Source organism: Sesamum indicum, linkage group LG3 (genome assembly GCF_026168435.1).
Source record: "Sesamum indicum cultivar Baizhima isolate 11 linkage group LG3, ASM2616843v1, whole genome shotgun sequence".
NCBI classification, from domain to species: domain Eukaryota; kingdom Viridiplantae; phylum Streptophyta; class Magnoliopsida; order Lamiales; family Pedaliaceae; genus Sesamum; species Sesamum indicum.
Window position 1 is genome coordinate 26,859,148 of NC_142659.1, and position 27,532 is coordinate 26,886,679.

The 27,532-nt window shown below is 37.9% G+C and overlaps 6 protein-coding genes across 9 annotated transcripts; 2 read left to right on the top strand and 4 right to left on the bottom strand.

Annotated features, from left to right (window-relative positions):
• Positions 1–230: 230 nt before the first annotated feature.
• LOC105158895 (uncharacterized) lies at positions 231–4,459 on the top strand. Its single transcript, XM_011075808.3, has 2 exons — positions 231–3,726; positions 3,881–4,459. The coding sequence occupies exons 1-2, from the start codon at positions 855–857 to the stop codon at positions 4,261–4,263; spliced, it is 3,255 nt and encodes a 1,084-aa protein (XP_011074110.2). The 5' UTR covers positions 231–854; the 3' UTR covers positions 4,264–4,459.
• Positions 4,460–7,674: 3,215 nt separating this feature from the next.
• LOC105158897 (embryogenesis-like protein) lies at positions 7,675–8,407 on the bottom strand. The gene has a single exon (XM_011075809.3). The coding sequence runs from the start codon at positions 8,322–8,324 to the stop codon at positions 7,833–7,835; it is 492 nt and encodes a 163-aa protein (XP_011074111.1). The 5' UTR covers positions 8,325–8,407; the 3' UTR covers positions 7,675–7,832.
• A 682-nt stretch (positions 8,408–9,089) lies between these two features.
• LOC105158898 (nucleolar protein) lies at positions 9,090–9,464 on the top strand. Its single transcript, XM_011075810.3, has one exon. It carries the CDS (start codon positions 9,090–9,092, stop codon positions 9,462–9,464), a length of 375 nt encoding a protein of 124 aa, XP_011074112.1.
• Positions 9,465–9,637: 173 nt separating this feature from the next.
• Positions 9,638–15,071, bottom strand: RH39. The gene is made up of 9 exons (XM_011075958.3): positions 14,400–15,071; positions 13,791–13,886; positions 13,524–13,712; positions 13,259–13,399; positions 12,701–12,841; positions 11,137–11,279; positions 10,819–10,948; positions 10,669–10,717; positions 9,638–10,286 (listed from the first exon to the last, which is right to left on the bottom strand). Exons 1-9 carry the CDS (start codon positions 14,964–14,966, stop codon positions 9,817–9,819), a joined length of 1,926 nt encoding a protein of 641 aa, XP_011074260.3. The 5' UTR covers positions 14,967–15,071; the 3' UTR covers positions 9,638–9,816.
• A 1,579-nt stretch (positions 15,072–16,650) lies between these two features.
• HGPT (Hypoxanthine-guanine phosphoribosyltransferase) lies at positions 16,651–20,166 on the bottom strand. The gene is made up of 3 exons (XM_011075813.3): positions 19,788–20,166; positions 17,447–17,611; positions 16,651–17,030 (listed from the first exon to the last, which is right to left on the bottom strand). Exons 1-3 carry the CDS (start codon positions 20,085–20,087, stop codon positions 16,932–16,934), a joined length of 564 nt encoding a protein of 187 aa, XP_011074115.1. The 5' UTR covers positions 20,088–20,166; the 3' UTR covers positions 16,651–16,931.
• A 1,126-nt stretch (positions 20,167–21,292) lies between these two features.
• LOC105158902 (uncharacterized protein At1g76660) lies at positions 21,293–27,370 on the bottom strand. 4 transcript variants are annotated; one of them, XM_088879066.1, is made up of 4 exons: positions 27,112–27,370; positions 26,060–26,222; positions 22,455–23,628; positions 21,293–22,120 (listed from the first exon to the last, which is right to left on the bottom strand). In XM_088879066.1, exons 2-4 carry the CDS (start codon positions 26,111–26,113, stop codon positions 21,909–21,911), a joined length of 1,440 nt encoding a protein of 479 aa, XP_088735192.1. In that variant the 5' UTR covers positions 26,114–26,222; positions 27,112–27,370; the 3' UTR covers positions 21,293–21,908. The 4 variants fall into 4 exon arrangements, with proteins under 4 accessions (XP_088735192.1, XP_011074116.1, XP_088735191.1 ...); XM_011075814.3 differs by having other exon boundaries at positions 27,087–27,367; XM_088879065.1 differs by lacking the exon at positions 27,112–27,370 and adding an exon at positions 26,385–26,546.
• Positions 27,371–27,532: the final 162 nt, after the last annotated feature.

Genomic DNA, 27,532 nt, shown 5'->3' on the forward strand with positions numbered 1-27,532 from the left:
GTTGAAACATAAATATATTTGTAATTAATAAGTGAATATCAAGAAATGCAAGAAATAGTGATATTCTTTTTGTGAGTAATTGTATTTTAATAATTTCAAAGTGTAAAAAACTAAGGGATAAATGAACAAAACACACCACTAAAATGGAACAAATTGACTTTAATTATATTATATAGCAAGAAATATAAATAATATTCAAGAATTTTTGAGGGGTATAGGGGCAATTTTGGGAATTCAAGAGTCCAAGAAAGACCTATTTATAAACAGTGTATGGGAAGTAGGGACAAAAACAACAATCAGTGGCGCCCTAATCACTCTATTAAATAAAAACCAAACTATTATCAGTTTCTTAGCTGAAGTTTTTGGTTCTTGAGAAGCTGAAGAAATTCTTGCACAAAGAGAGCAACTTAAATCTCTCCGCCACCTCCGCCGCCTGAGCCACCACCACAGCCCTCCAAGAAAAGTGATAAAGTCATAGAAATGGCTACCATTGTCCACTTGAGGTGGTTGCACTAGAGGGACAGCTGCACCGCCGCAGACGGCGGAGCTGAGAGGAAGAAGGACGAGTTTATGCTGTTCTGATATTCACCAACATGAGGTGATGGTGTGTTGCATTAAAGATGGCTTTTTGCTCACATGCATGGATTTTCAATACCTCTATATTGTGTGCATTTGAAGCATTCCCACCACCAGAAATGCCTCTTTCACATGCATATTGTCCCCTTAGCTAGAGTGGACTTTCACCTCCCCCGCCGTCATCACCACCACCGGAATCCCTCCCTTTTGAGTCCTGTTTCTTGACTTTTTGACTGTTAAGAAAAAGAAGAAGAAGAAACCCATTTTGAAGGCTGAAAATGGAGTTAAAAAGATTGTATTTTGCTACCCCTACAGCCGCATTTCTCTTCATGTTTCTCCTCTGTTTTAGCTTAAGTTTTACAGCACTAGAAGTTGAGTGTCTGTCTTCTGATGGACAAGCTCTTCTCTCTCTCCTGTCAGCAGCAGACCCTTACTACAAGAAATCATCTCCTGTTCTCTCTTCTTGGAACCCTTCAAATCCAACTCCATGTTCTTGGCAGGGCATAACTTGTTCTCCTCAAGAAAGGGTCATTTCACTATCAATTCCAGATACATTTCTCAATCTTTCTTCAATTCCCTCGGACCTCTCTTCCCTTTCCTCTCTTCAGCTTCTTAACCTCTCCTCCACCAATATTTCTGGCTCAATCCCATCTTCTTTTGGCTCATTGACTCAACTTCGCCTTTTGGATTTGTCTTCCAACTCTCTTTCAGGGCCTATTCCATCTGAACTAGGCAAACTGACTTTGCTTCAGTTCCTTTTCTTGAACTCAAACAGATTGACTGGTGCAATCCCACAGCAGCTTGCGAATCTTTCTTCACTTCAAGTCCTCTGCCTCCAAGATAATCTCCTTAATGGGTCTATCCCTATGCAATTAGGCTCATTGATTTCCCTCCAGCAACTTAGAATCGGGGGCAATCCGTATCTAACTGGTGAGATTCCACGACAGTTGGGCCTTCTGACCAATCTCACAACATTTGGTGCTGCTGCCACTGGACTCTCTGGTGTTATCCCACCTACATTTGGGAACTTGATCAATCTTCAAACATTGGCACTTTATGATACTGAAGTATTCGGTTCAATACCGAGTGAATTAGGCCTCTGTTCAGAGTTGAGAAACCTGTATTTGCACATGAACAAGCTCACCGGTTTAATCCCGCCCGAACTTGGGAAGCTGCAGAAGCTAACTAGCATGCTTTTGTGGGGCAATTCACTCTCCGGCTCAATCCCACCTGAACTTTCCAACTGTTCATCCCTTGTTGTTCTTGATGTGTCTGCTAATGATTTGTCGGGTGAGATTCCAGGTGATTTAGGGAACCTAGATGTTCTTGAACAGCTTCATCTGTCTGATAATGCACTCACCGGTTCAATTCCGTGGCGCCTGAGCAATTGCACGAGCCTAATTGCTCTTCAGCTTGATAAAAATCAATTATCAGGTCCAATCCCTGGGCAAATTGGCGAATTGAAGAACTTGCAGAGTTTTTTCTTGTGGGGAAATTCAGTCTCTGGAACCATACCGCCTGAGTTTGGGAACTGTACTGAACTTTATGCGCTTGACCTTTCACGGAACAAGCTCACAGGATCAATCCCAGAAGAAGTATTTGGCTTAAAGAAACTGAGCAAGCTGCTGCTACTAGGGAATTCCTTAACCGGGGAATTGCCACGCAGTGTAGCAAGATGTCAGTCTCTTGTGAGGTTAAGGCTTGGCGAGAATCAACTTTCAGGTCAGATTCCAAAAGAGATTGGACAACTGCAAAATCTCGTGTTTCTTGATTTATATATGAACCATTTTTCTGGTGGTTTGCCTCCTGAAATCGGTAACATTTCGGTTCTAGAGTTGTTGGATGTGCATAATAATTACATTACAGGCAACATACCGTCTCAGTTGGGGGCCCTAGTTAACTTAGAGCAGCTTGATCTTAGTAGAAATAGTTTCACAGGTGAAATCCCTTGGAGTTTTGGTAATTTCAGTTACTTGAATAAACTTATCTTGAACAATAACCTTCTTACCGGTGCAATTCCAAAGTCCATTAGGAACTTGCAGAAAATCACTCTACTTGATTTGAGCTTCAATAGCTTTTCTGGTCCCATACCATCTGAAATTGGCTACTTGACAAGCTTAACAATTAGTTTAGATCTGAAAGCAAACCGGTTCATTGGTGAAATCCCAGAGACAATGTCTGGTTTGACTCAGCTGCAATCCCTCGACCTCTCAAATAATTTGCTGTATGGGAGGATCTCAGTTATAAGTGTTCTCACAAGTCTCACATTCCTGAATGTTTCATGTAACAACTTCTCTGGTCCAATACCTGTGACACCATTCTTCCACACTTTAACCATGAATTCTTTCCTGGAAAATCCTCACCTTTGTCAATCTCTTGATGGCTCCACTTGTTCTTCGCGTCTGATGAGAAGAAATGGGTTGAAGTCAGCCAAAACAATTGCTTTAGTTGCTGTGATCCTGATTTCTGTGACAATGGCAGCTGTTGCTACCTGGATAATTGTGGCACGTAATCATAAATATGTGATCGAGAAGTCAGGAATGCCAAGCTCATCTACAGAAGAGGATTTCTCTTACCCTTGGACCTTCATTCCGTTTCAGAAGCTCAACTTCACAATTGAGAACATCTTGAATTGCTTGAGAGATGAAAATGTTATTGGAAAAGGATGTTCGGGGGTGGTTTACAAGGCAGAAATGCCTAATGGTGAGTTGGTAGCAGTTAAAAAGTTGTGGAGAACCAAGAAGGATGAAGAACCAATAGACTCTTTTGCTGCTGAGATTCAAATTCTTGGACACATTAGGCACAGGAATATTGTGAAACTACTGGGCTATTGTTCAAACAAGAGTGTTAAGCTTCTTCTCTACAACTTCATCCCAAACGGAAACCTTCAACAGCTTTTGCAGAATAACAGAAACTTGGACTGGGAAACTAGGTACAAGATTGCTGTTGGATCAGCTCAAGGTCTTGCTTATCTTCATCACGATTGCTTGCCCGCCATTCTTCATAGAGATGTGAAATGCAATAATATACTCCTTGATTCCAAGTACGAGGCTTATTTGGCTGATTTTGGACTTGCAAAGCTAATGAACTCTCCAAACTATCAACAGGCAATGTCGAGAGTAGCAGGCTCTTATGGATATATTGCACCAGGCAAGTGTTTATTGAACTTTTTAATCACTGTCTTCAACCAAGACTGTTTTCCACTCATTTGGTTTTTGGCAAGTCCTTTCTTCTCACTCTAAGGTGTTATAACTAGGAAATCTGGTATTTCTTTCGTGTAATAAGCTGTTTCTCGTTCTTGCAGAGTATGGATACACCGTAAACATAACAGAAAAGAGCGATGTCTACAGCTACGGGGTGGTTTTGCTAGAGATTTTAAGCGGGCGCAGTGCAGTTGAACCACAGATTGGCGACGGGCTGCACATTGTGGAGTGGGTGAAGAAGAAAATGGGAAGCTTTGAACCTGCTGTGTCAGTACTCGACCCAAAGCTCCAAGGCTTGCCGGATCAATTGGTGCAAGAAATGCTACAAACTCTCGGAATCGCTATGTTTTGTGTGAACTCATCGCCAGCTGAAAGGCCAACCATGAAGGAAGTGGTGGCTCTTCTAATGGAAGTGAAGAGTCCACCGGAGGAATCAGGGAAAACTTCTCAGCCTCTAATAAAACAGTCCTCAAATCAAAGCTGATTAAGCTTTCAATGTAATTCGGTTTCCTACAACCTTTTTAGCATTAGGGGATAAGTAGTGACTTTTCTTTCTTTCTTTCCCAGCATGAAGGGTGAGCAATTATTATGGGAAGCAAGAGCCAAACACTCTGCTCCTTGTATTTGGACAATGCCTTAGGCAATTTCTTTGTACAGCTTTAGTTACATTATGTTTCTCAGTTTGGCTCCTGAATGTGATAGCTGATTCCCACCACACATCATCTCATAGCAGCAACTAATTCAAAATTTCAAGTTACTGCTGAACTGATGATTTATTTATCATTCTTAGGTATGATTTTGAAACTGTTATGTTCCATTTCAAATTTCAAGAAAATGGAAGCAGGTAAGAACTTCACATTTTTCTGGGGACTTTTTTACCATTATGTTGGATGAATCTCCTCCTTCAAACCTGCCTCTTTCTCAGGAGGAAAACTCTCTTTCCAGCTCACCTACTGAACTCTCTCTCTCTCTCTAAACTTCCACAAATATCAATGCTGTGCACAAAATATTTGGACAAACTATCAATGGGCTCCTGATATCCATGGATGAGGCCATTCCTTTGACTTCAGTTCTAACAGTGTATAGAAAATCCTGCTACATGCAAACAAACAGCTAGCTTGGACTTTCCTAAGATTGGTCTGTGTCCTGTGTTTTTTAGTCTTATGGATGAGTTTCTGCGCCATGAAGTGTGACAAAGTAGACCCCTCAACGTCACATGCACCATAGAGATTATTCTTGTTTGGGAATGATCACTTGACTTCTACACAAGGGGATAAAATAACGTTGTCGGGATGCTTCATACGATTCTTATATCAGTTCACATTTCCGATTTTTTGGCTGTTATGCATGGTTGATGTAAGAAGAATGTAAGGATGAAAGTGATCGTAGTTCTATTGAAATCTGGGATAGTGTCTCTATAGGATTGTTATATGTAGGAATCAAAACCACTAGACATATTCAACACAATCCTCCTTAGTTGGACTATAAGACGCCGTCCGGGCTTTCCCATTTTGTAAATCCCCCCCAAAAAAAGGAAAAACATAGTAATAAACTATTGGAATATGGTACTATAGGTTGGTCACTAGTGGTACAATGCGGAAAAGATTTTACTGAAAATGGTATGCATTCGAGAGCAATGATGTAGAACCAAAATGTTTCATTATGCACAAGGGGACACAAAGGAGCAGCCCATGATTTCTTTCCCATTCCCCACATGCCTCAGGAGACAGTCAAGAGATCTCTTCACATATCTCAGAATCTGATGCTCTTTTACATTCTCAAACAGTCCCTTTTTTGTTTGGATGTCATTCACAACCAGCAATCTTCAGAGAAAAGGAGAGAGATTGTGATATCATAACTTTCATGCTCTACTATTTGTCATTTTCTTGCATTGAATTCATTGCATTTCTGATAAAGATAGAGATGCCATATTGGGATAAAACAAAAGAAATTTTTAACCACATACAGAAAAGGATAAGTGTAATCTTTTGGTGGTTTTCTTAAGAGGGTTTATTACTATTGCTTTCATGCTTTGTCTTTAAATATTTGTTGAGGGACTGAAGAAAAGCTAAAGATATTTAAGAATGGGCTTGGATTCTGGATTACCATGTTTGGAACCGGTATAAAAACTCTTCATTTTGGAACTCATCCTTCACCAGCGGGATTACCAGCAGATTACAGCAGTAATTCAAGCTGGGATCCCACAGGAATGGCTTCCACCACCAAATTTCAAGGCAATCAATCCTTCCAGCAAAAAACATAATTATTCTATCCTGACATGTCCAAATATTACCTATCCTCCTATGAATCACTCAATCCTCTTCTCCAAACTGGACAATGTCTTGTATAAAAAAGAAAACCCAATAAAAAATTAGAGGACAATTCTAGACGGTTCACTCCAATTTGATTGGATTAGGCAGTCTGGTAGCAACCTAAAACTTGTTTGGAATTCAACAGACATTTCCTAATGTGATGATAAGAATTCAACCAGATGTGCCTTATTACTTGCTGATCACAAAGACAAGATAGATATCCTTTGGATCCTATCTTGACATCACAGTTCTAGCTAAAACAGAACTTGGTGATCATTCCCAACTGCAATTTTGAGAACTTATTCATCGTATCATATTAGCTTCCCAAAGTAATAATATGGTTAGACAGACCTCACAGATGACAATCACCTCTCTGGCAGCCATAATCGTATGCAGTGATCCTCTTCCGAAGAGTCTCTTGCTCCCTTTACAACTAAAACATGACAAGGTTTCTCGCCTCCCAAGTCCACCATTTTTATTGACACTGACCACCACCACATTAAACCTTCCTTTTTTAAGTTCTGCATATCCCACAAGAAATACTTGCACAGTTCTTTGTTCCAGGCTCTTGGCAATGGAGGTGAGATAAAAAGATGCAGCAACAACGCCCACTTCTCTAAGATGAAATTCACTAGAACTACCACCTAGTCATCATACCATACAAAAGCAATTTACACATATGTCAAGTCATACAACTCCAATCAATCAAATTGATAGCTATGCAGAAGATCAGTTTGGATAATTTCTGAGGAAAGACAAGTTGTAAGCTGCTACTATATGTTTCCCAGGTACTTGACTTCACATAAATCTGGACGCATAACTAGCGCCAAGATATCAGATTCACATCATGCCCCATACTTCAACTCTTGTTCTACATTAATAGGCAGATTTGATATTTTCTTCCTTCCTTTTTCTTTCATTGCATTCCTTTTTAGTAGATGTGGGGTATGACTCGAAATTCTCAACACCTCCCACGTAATGGCCAGGTAGTTAGCATCCTTTTTCATATGGCAACATTCAGCACAAATTAGCATAAGATTCAAATTGGAATTTAGTTTTCAGACTGAGCTCAAATAAATTTAAGGTTATGTATCTACAAGGAAATGCATTTCCTCATGCAATCTGCAAAAGCAAACTATCAGTTATCAGATTATCCTCTCTCTTCCTACCATTTGTATATACATAAGATGTGTTTTAACATCAACAAAGAACCACAGCAAATCAAGGAAATAAAAAGTAGACAGTCCCAGGTTACTGGTTTTGTGACTCAATAAAATGCACTCCAATTCCAATACCGTAAACTGTTACTGCAAATTCATTCTTGGCAAGCACCATTTGCAACACTTACAAATAGTATTCAACGAAGTTTATATCACTACCAAAATGACCCCTCGACATATGTTACCCCATCATAGCTATGACTCCACGGCTATGAGATAAATTTCAAATTTCACAACAGCAGCAATAGCTGTCCAAATGCCAGCAAAAACTTGAGGATTACAAGGTTACGGCACACAAGTACCAAATAGTAAGGTTACAGCACAACACCAAAATGCTAACATCTTAAAATTGAGAATCCACAATATCAAAATTACTGATTCCATTATTTCATTTAACTTGTGCTTCACTGTCATCCTCAAACATCTCCAAAGTTTTAATTCACAAGCATAAAGAGCTCATAATAGCCCAAATATGATTCATACAACAGAAAGATTAGTAAATTTAAACGCCAAAAAACTCACTACTCATTCAACTGTTCAAGCTCAGCCTTTAACTGCTCAATCTTGAGCCCCATTGCCCTCTGTATCGCCGCCCTCTCACTCTCGGGTAGCTTTTTCAACAGCCCTTGATACATTTCAAGAACTTCACTCACAGCTGCACGTGCACATTCAGCTTCCTCATTGAAATACACAGTTTCTTTGGACTCCATGGCTGACTCTATCTCCTCCCTAGCTTCCGCGAACTTCATGTTAATTCTATCCACTTCCTTGTCAGTATCAACACTGTAACCCCGGAATTCCTGAAAAATCCTGAAATGGGGCTGAGAAAGAGAAACTACGCTTGAAGGGTGATAAAAATGATGGCTTTTCTTGGAATAATGGTGTGAGGAGCAGTGGTTTGAGAAATTTGCTAGATGTCTTGTGAGGAATGGAGAATCGGGCTTTGAAGATCTTCCAAATGGGTGTCCGGAGAGTAGTAGTTTGCAGAGAGAAATTGAGGAGCGGGGACGCATTTTGGGACGTAGACTGTAAGCAAGAATGACACAGAAACTAGAGAAAAGAAAGCCCCTTTTACTCTGTAGTGAAAATGTTCAGGTCTTCATCAGATGCGCCATATAGAAGAATTTGATTTGTCCAGTGGGCTTTGGGCCTCATGAAGCCTAGGCATACGGTTAAAAGTCCAAATTGATCCTGTTTATTCTCAACGATTCTAACTTTTCTCTCGATTTGAGAGTTGTATTCATGGATAATTCAAAAATAATTCTATAAGTCATTTATGATCTTTAAGATCGGAGAATTATGTTGATGGATAATTCAAAAGTGTCTTGTAAGTGATAATCTATGAAGCCTGTGGTGACCGAATTGAAGTTATTCACACTTTTTAATTTTAAAAAGAAAAAGAAAAAAGCTACTATTGTATTTTAAAAGTGGTTTTTCTCTTAGATAGAACTTAAATTGAATTCTCTTTAAAGTTTAAAAGTATATTTGTTAGAAAATATTCATTTACATCCTTGTTGAGTTCCATAAGCAATTCCGAACAAACATTTTTTAGTAGTTATAAAGGCTTCAAAATGTCCTGCATACACATCACAAAGTTTAACCTTTATGGTCCAAGAAGATCACCGACTCCACAAACCAAACCAGAACTCAAAACCTAATCACACAACAAATCCTCAAACTCAAACAGCCCCATATGCCATCAACAGAAGTACCTATAAAATCACACATGCTCCTTCTGAGTTCGTGCCAAACTAAGAAGCATTAGCAAATAGACCCTCATGGCTAGACATATCTTCTTCAAAAACCAGCCAATTGGCCTCTCTCACATGGGCTTTGGTATTGGAACTTTCCTCTTGTGTGCACTGGCTCTGTTCATGTGTGCCAGCCATTCACGACGGTTGCGCAGATGGAAAGCTTGTTATGGCTATGGAAATGACGAGCCCGTCATCCAACTCAATCCGGAAGAGATTATTGGGTACCAGTTTGGGGATGTCGACCCGAGTGCTTACAGTGGGGAGAGCTCCTTGTGGAAGAAGAATATACTCATGGGAGGAAAATGCCAGCTCCCAGACTTCTCAGGAGTCATCATCTATGACTCTGCAGGAAACGCCGTTACCCCCGCCAAAAGCCAGAGAGCACTTCCATGGAAATAAGGGAGATTCATTAACAAAATTCCATGTGTTGTTTTTGGTGCGAGTATGAACAAATGATTCAGACAGGCATAGAAGATCAGACACTGAGATGCCGTTGTACTTGATTTGTTGCTGAATTTAGATTTTTTCTGTAAGCTTGTATAAGTTTCACATGTTCTTCCCAAGGCCAATAATAGAGATCAAACAGAGCTAAGTAGCGTATGTTAAGTTCATTGTGTAACATAATCTTGTGCAGCTCTGGTATAACTATTTTTCCCCAGATGCCGATGTAATGGATAATTTACTGTCTCAGTCAGAAAGGAAAGAAAACAAAAGATATGATACATCAAGAAAAGAATCAAGCTGGTAGATATCAACCTGCCTTTACTGCACTCCTGCCCCTAAATCCAACAACATTTAGCTTCGACGTAGATCTAACGACCCCCGAGTTTCTACTTCCCAACTGTTTCTTCCCACTAGACGTCGTGCCTCTTGGGGTGCTGCCGCGAGAAGATGTCTTAGATGTTTTCAAAACTTTAATGACCGACTTAGCTTTGGAAATTGCAGGAGCTTTGCTGGATTTAGGTGCTGAGGTTTTCCTGGTGACTATTGCTTTGCTACGGGCTTCAGGTGATTTTGAGGCAGCTTTAGCCTTGTTCTTCAAACTGGAAACTCTTGCCATCTTTGCATTTCTCTCCTTCTGCTCATTTATGTGGGACCTGGCAAGATCCCTTTTTATACTATCTACGGAGAGAGATTCCAGGCTCTCATTCTTCATTATAGCTTCCTCAATGCGAGTGGCCAAAATTAAATTCTTTTTAGCAACCAGACTTGTCACCTTTCCTGACATTGTGAAGAAGGCATTCTTAATTAGCAACTAGATATGCTTTTCACACGAAGCAATAATATCAGCAACAGGCATACTGTTCTCAAGTCCAGAAAAAAGTTTTGTTGAGGAAATGCAACAGAAAAGTAGCAAATCATGAGATATGAATAGATAGGAAAGGAAGCAAGCATAAAGAAAATGCATGATATCACCAGATTAAACCAAAAACCAAGCATGCATGGTAAGAAGATGCTCATAGGTGTAAAAACTGCAGGGAGCAAAGAATAATGTCAACAGATAACTTAAAGACCTGCAATGTATTGACAGATAAAAGATACAAATTACATATATTGAAGAAACTACTTCAAGTTTGGACAATTGAACAACTTGTATAAATACCTTTTGCACCCATGCGAGCAGTTCTTCCAGTGCGGTGGAGGTAATCAATCTAAAAAGCAAGAAAAATAGTCACATATCTGCTGCAGAAGTGGCCATAAGAGAAGAGACGCGTGCACAGAGAAAAAGACAAGTAGGGGAACTTCTGCTTACAGAATTCAAGGGAAAATCAAACATGATAACATGGTCAACATCCAAATCCAATCCTCTCGCTGCCAAATCTGTGCAGACTAAGGTGGGGCAATCTCCATCATTGCTCTTAAACCTTTCCAGGTTCTCGACCCTGTATGAGATAAATATGAACACCATTTTAGACAAGAGCAGAATAGCAATAAGAAAATCTTTCAATTTACACACGTCCATGTTGACTGTTCCATCCTGATGGTATCTCTTTTGTAACTCAATAGGTGTGATCATAAGCAGCAAGTGTATACAGGCGAACCGCTACATAGGCACCATATGTCGTCTCACCTTTGTTCAGCCGGCACCTCCCCATGGTAATTGACAGTAGAGATTTGGTTTTCGTTTAAAAAGTGATCTACAGCTCGACTAGAGTTCAATGTGTTACAGAAAACCATCACTCTGTTTCCTTTTGCTAAACTTGGCTCAAGAACCTGTAGTCACATAATCATATCAAACCAAATTGAAAGAAAAAGGAAGAAAATTTTTTGTAACATTTTCTTACGATGTCAAGAACAACACTTCTATAACCTATGGGCAAGAATATTTCCTAAAAACTTTAGGACACGAACCGGCTCCAATACGGCTTTTCAAGATGGATACATATCAGACATGTACTTATGCATGTTTGTAAGTAATTGGTACAGACTTATAAAGACATCAGTGCAACTACATGAAAAAGGAACTTTAGGCTGGTGATAGTGTCAGAATTTTACTAGTGTTGTTAGCCCTACCATCCTCATCAAGCAGAACCGCCTAGTCCAAGACTCCTAGTATGCAGTCAGACCAATAGTTCCAAGGCTGCTATCTATCCTACCAAGCCACCTGCTGGCATGGCCAAGGCATAGCCTTAACATGTTATTTGCGCTTAGCCCAAGATTATCAAACCTAGATTATAGTCAAATCCACGACTGCTACTTATACTCAGAAAGAACAACTCAATAAAAAGTTTCAGGCAAGCATAGATGTGGGTATTATAGACATTCATTAGCATGTACTTTATATATTACAAATAAGAAAATATCCAAACCAATTGAATTTTTTGTTGGTTGCAATGAAATTCCTGAAAAATACTAGAAAGTCTAATAAAGTCAAGGAAAACATATGGAAAAATGTTAACTTCTTATAGAAACAAGATATCTATTAGATGGAATTGAATCTTGTCTCATTTTTTTTTATACTGGCTGAAAGTGCTATTGATGAATACTCTGTTTATGATAAAATTTATTAAACTACTTCAAAAGAAATAGATGATAAGCTAAAATAAAAATTTGAGCAAAAGAATATCAGAATGTAATCAAACATTAAATTATTTATGTAAACGTATACAATTTTAAGGATACTAACAAATCTGCAAAAATTCTTATCTAAGTTAGAGTTATTTCAACTAAATTTAGTTGTCACACTTCAGTTAATTGTATCAAAATATTGCACTTGAGGTCCTGGAAACTGAGAAACACTACAAAACACATTGAAAACCAAAGAAATACTGTATCCCAGGGATGCTTCCTGAGAAAAGAGTTTCTCCCATCGTTTGCCCTTTTACCCATTTTCTATGGAAAGAAATGGAGCCTTTGCAGAGAAATGAGTGGTCCATTACTGAGAATCTAAGACCAATTGAGGCAAAGAAGAAATTAAGCAGAGCATATTACAAAGTAACTAGTCAAATTGGTCTGGTCAGCCACACAAGCAATCCTTAAGTCAGAATTCATGTAAACTAATATCAGTAGATACGTAAATATCTATATATTGTGGGCATAGGAGTGTTGGCCCTGTTGGCACTTACTCCACTGTTTCTCCTATAAGCAACAGCAGTCACATGAAATTGATTAAAACCTGCAAGGAAGTACCATACCTGCAACAAGGCTTCCAGCTTATTTTCTGAACCTGAGAGTTTGATAAAATCATGACGAGCTGAAGCAATCTTCTTATGGAGTGTAGAAGTGCGCAAATGAGCAATTCCTTGGAATTCCTCATCAACCAGCTTCTGGACTGCCTACAGGAATGAAGCATTTGTTAATTGTCCAAGAGCAAAGAACATAAGGCAAAATACAAGAAACATCCGCTAAAGGGCCTGAAACGGCAGCATACACCAAATTGTAGTCTAATTAGCTTTCTCTATTTCCTCCACGACAGAGCACAGAAAAAAGAAAAGAAAAAGAGAATCTCATTTCTAGATGACTGTTATCCCAACTTGAGATCTTTTTAATGATTACTATCCATCATATTCTGTCAATAGAGATATTGACAAGAAACAAAGAAAAATGCATTATAGGAGGTCAACAACATGATTTGACTTCCTAAGAAAGAAACAAGCATCCACCTATATGCATTTGAAGACACTGTAAATCATCTACCATAGCAATGCATGTTTACTTTACTTTTACTCAGATTTTAGCTCAAGTAGGCCTACCTTTGTCATTGTTGCAGTGACTAATACAGTTTGAAATCCTAGACCATCAGGTTTAGAGGCACGGTTTTTCAATGGTCCAAGAAATTTGCGGATGTCAGGGCCAAAGCCATGATCAAACATGGTGTCTGCCTCATCCAAGACCTATTAAGAGATTGCCATCATTACCAAGTAGAAGAAGGAAAAACTGTTGTAAATTTGCAGTAATGCAATAGAAGTTGCTTGAAGTGAATGAAAGTGAGATTATTGAGTGCAAGGACCTAGTTACCAAGTATCTGATGTCGCCATACACTAGATTGCCGTCTTCTATATGTTGCAGAACTCGGCCTGGAGTCCCCACAACCATGTCTATCGGGCTGTTCAAAGAATCTTCTTGGGGTCTTAAACGTCCACCACCACTTACCATGGTTGATCGGAATCGTGCATGGTGACTAATAGACTTGGCCACACGGAACACCTAGACATGCACCTGAATCATTAATTGAACAATGTAACCATAGCTTAAGTGATTGAAGGGATGAATAGAAAAACCAACCTGCTCACAGAGCTCCCTTGTTGGGCATAGTACAACAGCCCGAGGACGTCTGGGCTTCATCAGCATACCATGTAAAGCTTCATCTCTTCTGAGCAACTAATGGTGAAAACAAAAGATGCTGTTTCCATGTCAAAAAATATCTGAAACTGGAATTTTTACTTTGCGAACTAGTAACTCAATTCACTATTTTAACAACATTAGAGTGGAAGTTGACAGGAACATAAAGAATTAAAGAGCCACTTCATGGAATCATTTGAGGATAGATGCCAAGTGCAACCCAAGTTCAAGGCAAATAACTCAGTATGGCATTTTTTAACACATCTAAGGTCTTCTTTATCATGTCCATTCTAATCAATAAATAATTTATTGCAAAATAACAGGTCTATTAACCCCCCAAACATCCATTTCTAGAAAAGCAGCCAGACTAAATCCTCTATATCAATAACCACTAAACAATTCACAGACACAATGTAAAGTAATAAACTAAACATCAGACATGACAGACAAATTAAGGAATTTATCAAGAAAGGACTTCAGCAAAAAGCTAACTACTTATCCCAGAAAATAACATGGATCAGTAAACTTCAGCAAAAGAGGACATCATCAAACCTGTACAAGAGGCAAAAGGTAAGCCAGAGTCTTGCCAGAACCAGTGTGGGACCCCAACACCACACTCTTTCCATTCAGCACAGCGGGAATGCCAATACACTGAATCTCAGTCGGGACTGAAATTCCCATTTCTCCTAAAGCCCCCATCACCTCCTCACTTAAACCCAACTCCTCAAAACTCGAAACCATCTCCACCCCACCACTCTTCTTCTTTCTTGAACTCTCGGCATCTCCATATTTTACTTTCTTGGAACCACTCAATGGAGGTGGGCTGGCAGTAGAGGGCTTTGAAGTCTGGGGAGAATCTTTAAGGTGCCTCTGCCTAAGCCTTTCCAAGAGAATTGAGTGCTTTATGGGCTGCAGGGCATCAGTTTCATCAGTGGCTGATCCCGTGGTGGCGGTTTCTGCGGCGGTGGCGGTGCAAAGTGGCCTGAATCTGTGGAAAACTACCCTGTGAGGTGGTGGATGAACATGTAACGGTAGTGAGAAGAAAAGGGGCCTGTTGAAGGAGAAGCGTTTGGGCAAAGATAGAAGAGAGAAAGAGAGGGCTTTTGCCGTCGTGCCCATATCTACGTTCTGCGGATTCAATCTTTCTTTTTCAGTGGCTGTGCTCTGTGGGTTTTGGGGGGTTTAGGGAAGAGGATGATGTGCGGTGGGCCATGATAACTACACCTTGGCTGGGTAGTGGTGTTAGGTCACAGCCTACATTTCCCTCTTTTATTTTTTTGGAGATTTTCTTTAATTATAAGTAAATCTTATGTAATTTAAAAAGTTATATTTAATATATTTCAAATTTATTTCCATCTAAAAAATAAATTATTTTATGAGTCAAAATTTATTAAATTTGATAATATCAAAATAATTGAAATAAGAATTCATATTTACTTATTATTGATTTATTGCAAATCAAATAAAACTTTTTTTAATCAAATTATCTTTAAACATCTTTATATGTTAATGCATGTGATGAGGTATATTTTCACCATTATAAGGGTAGTGTACTTACAAAAGATTTTTTTGAACTGTAATAAGTCAATATTAGTAAATATTGATTTTTATTCAATTTTTTTGTTAGCATCAACAAATTTAATAAATTTTTACTAACAAAAATACCTATTTATTTAACGGAAGAAAATCTCCGGATAACTAACTATAATTTTCCAAAGTACAAAATATTTACGCATAATTATACCAAACCTCAGGAAAAAAAGTATAATTATACCTTTATTTTTCTAATTTTTCAGTCTTTTTATTTGCTTGAAGAAATTAATATAGTTTTCTATTTTTTATAGGGTTAATTATAAGGGGCTACCATAAGGTTGACTTAATTATACATACTTATTCTTTGTTTGAAAAATTACACATACCCTCAAGAATTAACGTTCATCGAACAAATACTTCCATACAATGAGTTATCACGAAGGGTATTTCTTAAACGATCATTAATTTTAAAAAAGATATTTATAATTTTTTAAATAACAAAAAAATATTTATAATTATAATAAAGTTTATAAAAGCCGATATTAATTTACCCCATTTTTATAAGCAAAAATATTAAATCGAGTTAAACATTCCAATTTTCACTTATAGTTTAGAAAGTAGCACACAAACAAGTATTATATATTGAAGCTATGTCCACATAAAGTCATAGGATGAAGTATTATAAACTAATTATGGTCCGTTCAAAATAAAAATGATGAAGTGAATGAGATAATCTTAATAACCAACCACTAATCATCACCACCACCATACCAACTTTTATTATTAAATCAAATGTCTTCACTATAAAATATTCACGGGTTTAATAAGATTGAAATTCATAATTTACCCATCAGAATGAAGACATTCTCTCTCGACTGCCTACAAACAAATGTTTGATTTATAAATTATTGCAGCCCGAAATTTTGTGACCAATGCGGAGTCGAATTTGTTGATCCTCAGATTTGAAGATATCAAATGGGCTACATCAAACTCGCATGCCCAGTAACTCATGTGTGGTATTTAAAACGTCTTCTCAGTTATATTGCGAATCTTTTAGATAAATCTCTTAACTGCATGTGTGATTTGATCAAAATTCTGAGTTTACAGATTCGGAATGAGAAACTGTCATCCCAGTCAATCCAGTTGGGATGCCCTGGATCAATCACTTGTGCAATTCATTCCATGGAGTAGAAGCTTGTTTCATAAAACAAGGCATTGCTTTGATCACCAGCCAACCAGCATCCTGATGCTCTCACTCCAACAACCAATGTGAAATAACAATAAGCCACTACTGCATTCTGTTGTACAAGCGAGGAACTTCCTGTATTACATACAAGATCCAACCTTTGTAGTGCATAAACTAAATCTAATCAAATGTAATCATCAATCGCTCCAGAGCGAAAACTCAACCTAGTTCTGGAGAAACAATAGATGATAATTCAGATTTTGGTATGTTCTGAGTCAAAAGAACATTGTTGCTTGTTCTTCACAGGAAAGATCCTAACCATGTAATGTCTGCTGTATGCTTCGCATTTGGAATGAAGAAGACCATCACTCGTACATTTCAGGCTTCAAGACACCAACATATGGCAAGTTCCTGTAAACCTCAGCAAAATCTAGCCCATAGCCCACCACAAAATAGTCCGGGCACTGCCAATGTAAGCAAACATCTTATTCACAATGCAGACTCAAATTCATCAAGTCATGATAATGGCTTCAGAAACAAAGCTCATATGGATCTGTGGATATGATGGACAAAGTTTTTGCCGTCAATATTTCCAATTTTTCACCATCAACTTAAAAACATCAAAACCTCACACTCTACCATGTACTAGTTAAGCTTCCAGCTAGTACAAAATATACTCAGAGAGGATATCAGAAAGTGAAGCCAAGATTTCAACCCAAGTTGCTTTAAATAAATTGTCGAGGTAACTGACTCATAAAGAATAACATCACGCTTATAACCTCTACTGCACCAGTCCTTATATTCAATGTAGTCTACCAAGTAAGAGATGGGGGATGGATGGATGGATAGAGAGATAGATAGATAGATATAGAGAGAGAACCTCAAAGCCACAGTAGTACTTTCCTTCACCAACCAGTTCAAAATGGACCTTCCGCCGTGCTGGTTTATCAAGAAGTGTGCACACGGATATGGAAGATGCACCTTTAGATTTCATATATTCAATTAGACAGGACAAAGTGCTCCCAGTATCTACAATATCCTCAACCTAAGAAAAGAAACAGAAAAGAAGCAGAATTTGCTTATGTTACGTAGCATAGAACAATAGAAGAAAGGAAACAGTAAAGCAGCAGCTTGCGACGTGTTGCACCATGCACACTAAACATGTTATTGTATATGGCAGGAAGTCCCTGAGTAAAATACAGTTGCTAAAGCCATATTAAGAACCTTATACGGAAGCATATTGTACAAGAAGCCCATTCTATCACACTGCAGTAAGGACAACACTTTCTTGTAGGACCAAATCACTCGAGATTTCATACTCATTTTTCACATATATGTTCTGCAATAGATTTGCTGCATGGTATGTAAAAAGGATCTAAAGTTGAGTAGTAGTAGGAAATTTTCAGTTGGGAAAACACTGGCAAATGACAACTAATTCGGTAAGCAGTGAGGTTGGAAGGAGACGGAAACAGAAAAGAAACTGATGGAACCTAATCGTGTTCCATCCTTCAACTATTTGCCACTTTCCTCGTACAATAAATGGAGAATCAGAGTTCTCTCCATGAAAGGATGAAAACTAGCATTGCAATTTCCTATTTTGCTCCTCTTCCCAATCCTTCCAACCAAAATAGACAAATGTTCCTTCTAATCTTTATTTCCCAAAAGAAAATATCCAGGAAGGTGAAACCAATTCTCCTCAACCCTATCTCTCTTATCAATATAAAATATTGATGTGAACCATTTGAAATCGTTATATTCTCAATTACATCCAAGTTATCCAAGAATACCCTAAAACAGATTGAACTTTGAAAATACATGGCAAATGAAATATGTATCAAACTAATACAAGCTAATTATTGCATAAAGTCATCAATGTCATAAGCGAATTTATCTCATAGAAATTCGGTGGTGAAGCTGTTTTCTAATTCAATTCTTTAAAAATAAAAGGTAACAAAGTTGTTGACCCATAAATGAACTTGCCTATCTTTAGAAAGAAGTGGAATCCAGACATAGTCTATGAAATAAACGACTAACATCACTTTGATAAAAGGATCCATTTGGCTTATGAACCTGAAGCACAGACTATATCTGACCCAAATCAATTCCTGGTCGCCAGTAACCCAAACAGACAGTCCTTGAAATACAACACTTAATCCCCATTGATCTCTGCTAAAGATGTACTCCCAGAAAGAAACAGTTCATAGCAAGCTCCCCGCCGATTCCGCCAAGCCCGTTCCCTTGGCTGTGGTTTCGCTAGATAGTAGACAGGGACAGTCTCGTTGATCCTTCATGCGTGTCACTAATTAGATAATGAGGCATTTGGCTACCTTAAGACAGTCATAGTTACTCCCGTCGTTTACCCGCGCTTGGTTGAATTTCTTCACTTTGACGTTCAGAGCACTGGGCAGAAATCACATTGCGTGAGCATCCGCAGGGACCATAGCAATGGGAAATAACTCCAGTAAACCCTCCCTGTCAAAGATTGCTGCCTTCTCAAACACCCTATGAGTTCATCCACCTCTATCACTACCCTAAGCCCATATACTCCAGGTTCACTAGATGCTTCTCCAGGAGCATTGCTCACATTCATAGAGATAATCACCAGTGCCCATCAATGACATCAACAATGACACAAAAGTGCATTTGTTGTTGATGTCATCAAATCAAATTTATATGTGCTAAATAAATGTGAATAATCTCCTACAGGAACATAGAACGAGCTTCCCTCACTTTCTTATCCACAACCCTCAAACTCCACCAGCAACAATCACAACCTCTCCATAACACCATCAAACCTACCATCAGCTCCAGCACCCTCGACAAGAATATAACCCCAAAGGTCCATACACAAACAAATACAACCTGCACAACTCCCATATATCTATCGACAATAATTTCCTGCCAGAAAGAGTACAATTGAGTGTGACAACTTGAGTTCAGCAATGGAGATGGTTGGAGTAAATGAAATACGGAGAAATGTTGTGGTTGTAAGTCCAACCACGTGTATTTTGGGCTCAATAATTTGGTTGCTATCACCTCTATAAAAATATTACTTAGCATTCCTCACAAATGCACAGAGTAAAACTAAAGATTCTTTTCTTAGTTGAACAACAAATTTCCAGGAAACCCATTTACAAACCCAACATCATAGACAAAACAAAATCAACCCCCCCTTAGACCAACGAAAAACTTCACAACCAACAAACAAATCCATAAAATACCAGAATGACGTGCTTGTGTCGAACATCAACTTTCAACTCGAAAGAAATCGTGGGCTGACCACTTGAAACAGTGCCGGACCCGTAGGACTCAACCCGAATGAAATCCACAATAATGGGCAGATGAATCTTCCTAACAAGGTCCGCTAGAAACAGAAATGCTCCGGTGGCGACGCCCACAACCACAGGAACTACATTCCCGGCTTTAAAGTCTTGGGTTATTTGAGAGCCCAGTTCAGAAACTCGTTCAGAAATTTGTTGCTCAGTCCAAAGGATTTTCTCAATGTGATCATTCAAATCCATTGACGGACCGAGAGCAAAGAGAACCTCTGACTTGGATGCTGGGGATGAAGAACAGAATATATGGAACGGAAGGGTTTAACTTTTAACACATCCCCGGGAATCTTTATTTATTATTGTAAAAACGTGTTTCACTTTCCTCTAAAGTTGCCTATGCATATGTATTTGGAGAAAAATATTAAAAAAGGTATTTAATTTCACTTTTTGAATTGTTTTTGGAAATATTTTTAATTAATTATGGATATCATATTTGTTCCTTTTATTTTTCTTTACCAATTATGTATACAGAGCATTAAAGCATGATAAAAAAAAATACATTATTAAAAAAGTTATAATTGTCTACTTATCATTATAATATTGCAAACTCTCCACCTTATATTATTTATATCTTTTTCAATTTCATGGCATATATTTCCACTCACCATTATCAACCATATAGTTTCTTTTTATAATTAGTCCTTGAAATGGATAATGATGAATGAAGATTGTTATCATTTTCCCAAAATTAATTTTACCATTTTTAGTATGTGTTATAAAAATATTTAGAATTTGATAGATTGAAGCTCGTACTCCGATGCATCAGACATATTGGCAATGTTTGGATTCATATTTTTTCATTTTTCGAGACAAGATAAAACACATTCGATGTTTGTTTTTGTGTTTTTACACCTTATTTGTGTGTTTTTTTATTTTTTTAATTTTTTATATAATATATATATATATATATACATTTAATAATATAAAAAAACATAATTTGATAATAAAGAATGATTTTTGTCTCCCAAACATACAACATTAGACATACGATACTTATATATACATATTTATATATAACAATATATATAAAAGAGATATAATTTGACAATGAACAGTGATTTTTGTCTCCCAAATCCCAACATCAAACATACACCACTTATTTTGAAACATTTTAAATTACCTCAAAACACAAATTCAAACTTACCATCTATTTTCAACACACACTTATTTATCTCTATTTTTCTCTATCTATCTCTAAAATACAAAATAGACCACTCAAAACACAAATCCAAACATAAGGATTGAATTTTCTATTTTAAACTTTATTAATCTTTTATTTCATTTAACCTATACATATTTTACGTATAAAAATTATTTCACTATATATGAATTATAAAAATATTTTATACACATAATGTATATAACTATTAAATTGAACACGAGATGGAGTATGAACTGAAATAGGAAAAATCCAATTAGGTAGAAAATATTGCTCAAGTTTTACCTCTTACATACTACAAATGCTCATCTTCGTATTCCATTGTCTGAAACAAATGAGCCCCTAACAGTGGATGGATCAGCAGAAAGAAATAACCTAAGACAACAATGGGAACAACCCTTCTTAAACTAAATTAAGACCAAGGGATAATTCCACGATCAAGGGAAACTACTTGGTAATAACCTCAATACATCACGTAGGCTTCATGAAGTTCTTCTCAGGAAACAAGGTTCAAAGTTACTACCACTCTGAATCCATGCATATACTAGCATTTACATACAAAAAGTTCCATGTTTGATTTTGCTCCAACTGATCCACGTCGAGAATATTTACTACTCGGAGGATCCAGTGGGAGAGTTCTTCAAGTAATGTAATATCACAGACACTCCCCAGACGACATATTATACGACAGACACACAAAAGGAAAGTCAAGCGAGTGTCGGACCAAAGGTTAGATATAGATCGTTGAGGATGTGAAGTCCCCAACAGAAGTAAAGACAACCGATGCAAATACATACAAGCAACAGTTTGCGTCTTCCTAGCCATTTGTGCCAGGCCTAGTAACTTTTTTAGTGTTCTCTACGGCTGCGGCTGCGGCCTTCTCTCAAGCTTCGCCCTCTCCTGTACTCGATTTCTGCATCAGAATTTGATGAACCAAACTGGTATTTCCGGCCAATTCTGGGAGCTCCCATCTTTGAGAATAAGTCGTCGTCATCACTCAAGTTGTGGTGAATATGACAACTACGTTCAGCATCTCCAGATTGTTTCTGTGAGACTTGAACTGAGACACAAGAAAGACCAAATCCATTGCTGTGAGAAATAAGTAACATTTCTTTTGGTCACACAGGTTTACTCACGCACAAAGGACAGAGCCAAGCACTACAATTTTTTATAATAGGAGGGAGAAAGGCACATACAAGCGAATATTGTCACGGCCCACCATCTCAGCATTCAATCAGTCGAAAGATATAGACAGCATTCTTTATCAGTTTGAGAAAGATTATTGATTGTATCACTATTTGATTGGTGGGACACCACAAGAAGACTTCAAACAGTCTTATCTGTTTAAAAAGTAAAAGGCAGAGATTGTATAAGTGGGAAACTGATAAATTCACCTTTAAGACCATTATATGAATCCAGCACTCCCTCATGCAAACCGTTGGCCTCATTCATTCCTGCTTTAATGAGTTGTGGACTAGAAAAATCTTCCTTTTTTTTCTGGGTTTCTGCCCTGTCGTTTGTTGTTGTGGTTAAGATATGTTCCTCTGCAACAGGTTTAATGGAGGCAAAAGGTGTCATGCTAAAGGAGTCCTCTAAGACATCTGAAATCTCTACATAGTTAGTTGTGGTGATGATTTCATCAGCACTGAACCCAAAGGATGCCCTGTAAGCTTCAAGTTCCTCAGCGTCAGGTTTGCAAGTTTTGTTCTGCCTATTCTGATGCACATTTCCATTATTTGAGTAAGCATCCGATTCCCTGGAAATACTTAGCCTACCGCCAGAATTAGAAAATGATGACTGGTCGAGATAGAACTGGGCAAATGTCTCCGGGCAGAAGAAATTGGAATCTTGACGTGACTTAGAGGCACCAGCTGCTGGGAGCCCGAGAAACCAGCCCGAGTCGGACTTTGTGGCGTGCTCTTGTGAGCGAATTGAAGATTCCCACTGAGGGGGAAACTCTCTTTCGGTGAAAGATGATGATAAGCAATCACCGGAAGTCCTTGAAACGGGTGATCTGAGCGTACTTGCAGGACTTCCAGGATACAGAGAATATGTTGCTTGAAGATCATTTCCAGCAATGTAGCTCGTCCTGTCGGTGCCCTTGATTTTTGCGGATGATGAAAGAAAATGAGCATAAGGTACGTCTGGGGAAGATGGAGTTGTTAAATGTGCTAATTCTGGTGGAGGAGTTAAAGGAGCAGTTGAAGGCTCGGTTGTGAAAGTTGAGAATACAGGAGGAGATACCAGTTGAGTCTCGTGGGCATATGGACCTGTTACAAACATGGTAGACGAAGGACCTCCTGGTGAATTGGCGGACAAGAAACAGCTGGGTGACTGAGCTGTTGACGGGAGTGCAGAATTTGAGAAAGAGGCAGGAGAAGATGGTGGTGCTAAAAGAGACAAAGCAATCCCAGTAGTCTGACTTGGCAATCCACCAGCTTGAGGTCCATTTGGCTGATTAGACAGGGTATTGGCTTCAGGAATGCGAGAGGCAGGGACAATGCGCTTTCCACCATTTTGTTTACGGAAACAAGACAGTCCACCCCAACAACCGCCCCATCGCTTGCGCTGCCATATTGAAAAATCATTAGTCCTGAATGGCCATGCAAACAAATGTTCTCTAGTGGAACAAATAAAAATAAATATTTATTGATATAGACTTCAAACAAAATATCAAAGACAAAAATGAAAAACAAATGTTATTCTTCAATATATGAGTAGTAAGCTTATTTTTCCTAAGTTGATTCCTTACCGTAGAACTATGGTTTCATTTAATCTGAAATGAGATCCTTACAAGTTATTAGAAAGTATAGCAACTATATAGGTACAAAAGGAAGTCACAACAGGATCCTTATTTCTAACAGTATGCACCGATGATCATTTTGCCTCAACACCATTGTCTTAGTTATTTATAGTCATTAGGCAATGATTAATTGGCTTCTTTTACACTTTAAACTTATTCCCAAACCCGACCTTCATCCCAGGTGGAGAGCGTCAACTAAAGGCCACTTCAGCATCTATCATCTGACTATAAAATTCTTGCCCTTGTTCTATCACAAACCATGCCATCTGAAACTTAAGAAAACAAATCAGAAGGCAAGACTAATTCTGTCTTTTATCCAACCAATCAGGGGACTTGTATTCCATGAGCCAAGAGAGTAGGTTGGAATTTATTTCAATATCTATCACATTCTACATAAAAAAGCAAAGAGATCAACATAGAAATAAAATCAGAACAATGACATAAGTAAGGCAAGAGTACTATATTTTCAATCCAACAGCTAAAATGACCAAGAAGATAAAAGTTTGAAAATAGGCGAAGACTGTGATCTGCTTCCTGATGATTAGCTGTCTATCCAGTGCCCACTGGACCATTGTCATTAATGCCTCTTCTCCTTTTCCGGTAAATCGTTAGTAACTACGAAATAATTTCTATATACATCACAGCATTTCCTAAAACAAACTTAGAGTTGGTGGATTGTTAAACTTAAAGCAAGATACTATTTTCACAACAAAATAATTGCTAAAAAAGTAACAAAGTAAAATTCTACACTTTAAAAAGTAAGCCTTAACTGAGAATGAAAAAGAGAACAGACTAGTGCATCATCGGATCATCATACTTAAACCTCTTCATAATTACTAACGATAAGTGCAAGTTAGTTAGAAACGAACAATGATATGAATATACATTATTTGCACATCAGCAACTATAATTTTCAGTGGACAGACGGAATCTCTCCTTTTGTAAGATGTCAATCCAGATACTTACTAGCACTGGACCAGTTCCAATCAGTTTATAGTTAAATTGATTGATTATGTGGAATCAACCACAAACTAAGTGGTCCAAACTGCTAGATATATGCCACATTTTTGTGCTGCATAATTTAGAATTTTCCAGCTTTTAATGTTCTAAAGTTGCATATTTCTTGGGACATAAACCACTAAATCACAAGAATTTGCATCCCAAACAATTTTTTGGGGGACAGTAAAGATACGAATCAATTATATCAAACAAACATGCACAGATGCCTAAAACTCAGCTAATAGGTTACCGGTATGCCCCAAAATCGACTATTCCAAAGCTTAACATGAGATTAAAAAATTAATATTTTACACAACCTGTTATAAAACCAGATAAACATACTAAATCAATTAACGAGTGGAAAATCTTCATTTTCCAGTTCATATTACCAAATAAACCTTTCACAAAAGCAAAACTTTACCCTTTTTCACCAATTACTAAATTCGTCAAAGTGTGCTTGCAGCTCTATTTATATCACAGTATAAAGTCACATTTACAGTTGCTTTGCACACTCATTCTTCATATAGCTGGGTACCTAATGTAGTAGTAAAACTGCACCCTCTTTGCAGCAAACTTAGATAGATTCCTTTAAATTGTACTTCCACGCCATTCCGGTGTCACTAAGTAAGATCATATCTACTGCATATTTATCCAGCCTCATCTTCATTGTCTCAGTACATTGATAGATATTCAGTGTGAACCTGTATAAAGTTAAGTCTTCATTTATGCACGACGCAGCATAGGACGAGAATATTGCAATTTTGCTGCCTCATAGGCTTTCTGCCACAACAGAGTAGCATACTGCAGTTTTAACATTGACTTTGTTTCATATTTTAATCCACATTTTAACTGCAAAAAATGATAACATAGTTACACATTAATGCCATTTCCAGCTTAACAACATGAACAATCCATCTAAGACTTGTGGGTTTGGTGCCACATATTTACAACAGGTTTAATCAAATCAGGACCTTCTTATTTTCTAATTTGATCTTCAATGTAAGTTTAAACGGATTGAGATGTCACCCAAATCAAGGTAGGATACATTCAGATGAAGCACCAAATTTCAGTGCTATCTCCTTAAAATACCGCCAGAAGTTCAGTGCTATCTACTTGAAAGGGGCATCAACTGCCAGAACTGATATTTCTGACTTGGGGTGTACTTATTTAGTTAAGAGTTAGAGAATATCAATATACCCGAGGTGCTGGTGGTTGCTGTGGCTGCAGAAACCGAATCTGCTCTGCCGCCATAATTAGTATGTCTGCAGAGGCACCCTGGATGTTTGTACTCTTCTTGGCGACAAGTATCAGCCAGCTCACAATTCAACCAATGACACTTTTCCAGCTCTTCTGCTCCTGTCTGTCCATCAGAAATTTCCATTTGTAAGTACATACTCGAGCGCCTAAAATTAGAATGAAAGTATCCCACTCCAATGGCCTTAGCAAGATTCCAAAAGCCATACCCATTCCACAAGCAATCTATCAAATGGTAAAGGATCTAAAACTCTGTCTATTGAATTACCAACATATGAGAACTGGAAATATCAGCTGCAAACCATGCTCAAAAGACAGGCTTACGGGATCTCTATGGAACTACTAGTCTTAAGAAAGCATAAAACACGGTCCAGTTAACAGAACTTCGTTTCTCTTTCAATACCAGTTACAATTAGCAAAAAATGCGTCGAAACACAAGTGAGAATAACCCAAGTTTTAGAATTTACAAGCGATAACTCTCGTTTCTAGAAGTTTAGATCTTTCCAATTCTTGCCCATCACGATTTTGGAATTTTCGATGCTGTTTTTGTCAGCTCTTGGGGAAAAAAGAATATATCTATTCCAATTTCAACGGATACCCATGAAAAATATAATCCTGTTCGTTACTAGCATACAAGAAAGGGACCCTACTAAAAGTAAATATAGAAATGCTGACCGCAGCCACTATACTCTTACAACGTAATTTCTAAAGAAATTGCTCAACAACCAACAACAAATTCTTTTCGACGTCACATTATTGTGAATAGAAAAATAAACACAAAAATTTTGGGGGACAGAAAATAAAATCACTCACACAAACACACATCAACTTAACCCAAAACCTGAAAAACTGAAGGAAAAAAAAAGAGAGAATCCATCAATAGAAACAGAAAAAACAACAGAATCGCACAAAATAAATTCACGAAAAAGGAGAACACAACAAGAAAGCAAAATCAAAACAATGGTGTTACCTGAGACAAGTAGCACATAACCTACATTTTCATGAATTCCGCTACTAGCAAAAAACAAAGCGGAAAGAGATCTGCAGAAGTTGAGTGATAGCAGCAGGCGAAGTGTGCTTAGAGCAAGAGAGAGCTGAGTGTGTGTGTGTGTGTGTTTACTTATGGGGTGTGAAAGGGAAAGCAAGCAAAGGGCCAGATCTAATCTGTACTCTCCGGACTTTGATTGATTGAAGTGTTTGATAATAAAATTGCTTCTTTTTTTAAAAAAAAAAAAAAATGGAAACCGAAAGCCTTAACGCCGTCACTGTTACCGTGCGTGAAAATCAGGCTTTGGGGGGCGGGTGGTTCGGTTAGAGATTTGATTGGTTTAACGAGGGGAAAGCGGAATGGAGAAAAGACACAATGATAACTTTTTTAAATACTTAAAGTAAATTTTACATATTTTCACATCTGTG

Coding starts and splice junctions, on each gene's coding strand:
- LOC105158898 (XM_011075810.3), top strand. CDS start 9,090: ATGGCTAGACATATCTTCTTCAAAAACCAGCCAATTGGCCTCTCTCAC.
- RH39 (XM_011075958.3), bottom strand. CDS start 14,966: ATGGGCACGACGGCAAAAGCCCTCTCTTTCTCTCTTCTATCTTTGCCC. Junction 13,887..14,399: donor ACCTTTTGCCTCTTGTACAG/GTTTGATGATGT, acceptor TTTCACCATTAG/TTGCTCAGAAGAGATGAAGC. Junction 13,713..13,790: donor CAAGGGAGCTCTGTGAGCAG/GTTGGTTTTTCT, acceptor GTGCATGTCTAG/GTGTTCCGTGTGGCCAAGTC.
- LOC105158897 (XM_011075809.3), bottom strand. CDS start 8,324: ATGCGTCCCCGCTCCTCAATTTCTCTCTGCAAACTACTACTCTCCGGA.
- LOC105158902 (XM_088879066.1), bottom strand. CDS start 26,113: ATGGCGGCAGAGCAGATTCGGTTTCTGCAGCCACAGCAACCACCAGCA. Junction 23,629..26,059: donor AGCAACCACCAGCACCTCGG/GTATATTGATAT, acceptor TCAATATGGCAG/CGCAAGCGATGGGGCGGTTG. Junction 22,121..22,454: donor TTCATATAATGGTCTTAAAG/GTGAATTTATCA, acceptor CTTGTGTCTCAG/TTCAAGTCTCACAGAAACAA.
- HGPT (XM_011075813.3), bottom strand. CDS start 20,087: ATGGATTTGAATGATCACATTGAGAAAATCCTTTGGACTGAGCAACAA. Junction 17,612..19,787: donor GACACAAGCACGTCATTCTG/GTATTTTATGGA, acceptor TTCTTTTCTTAG/GTTGAGGATATTGTAGATAC. Junction 17,031..17,446: donor AGTACTACTGTGGCTTTGAG/GTTCTCTCTCTA, acceptor TTACATTGGCAG/TGCCCGGACTATTTTGTGGT.
- LOC105158895 (XM_011075808.3), top strand. CDS start 855: ATGGAGTTAAAAAGATTGTATTTTGCTACCCCTACAGCCGCATTTCTC. Junction 3,727..3,880: donor TTATGGATATATTGCACCAG/GCAAGTGTTTAT, acceptor TCGTTCTTGCAG/AGTATGGATACACCGTAAAC.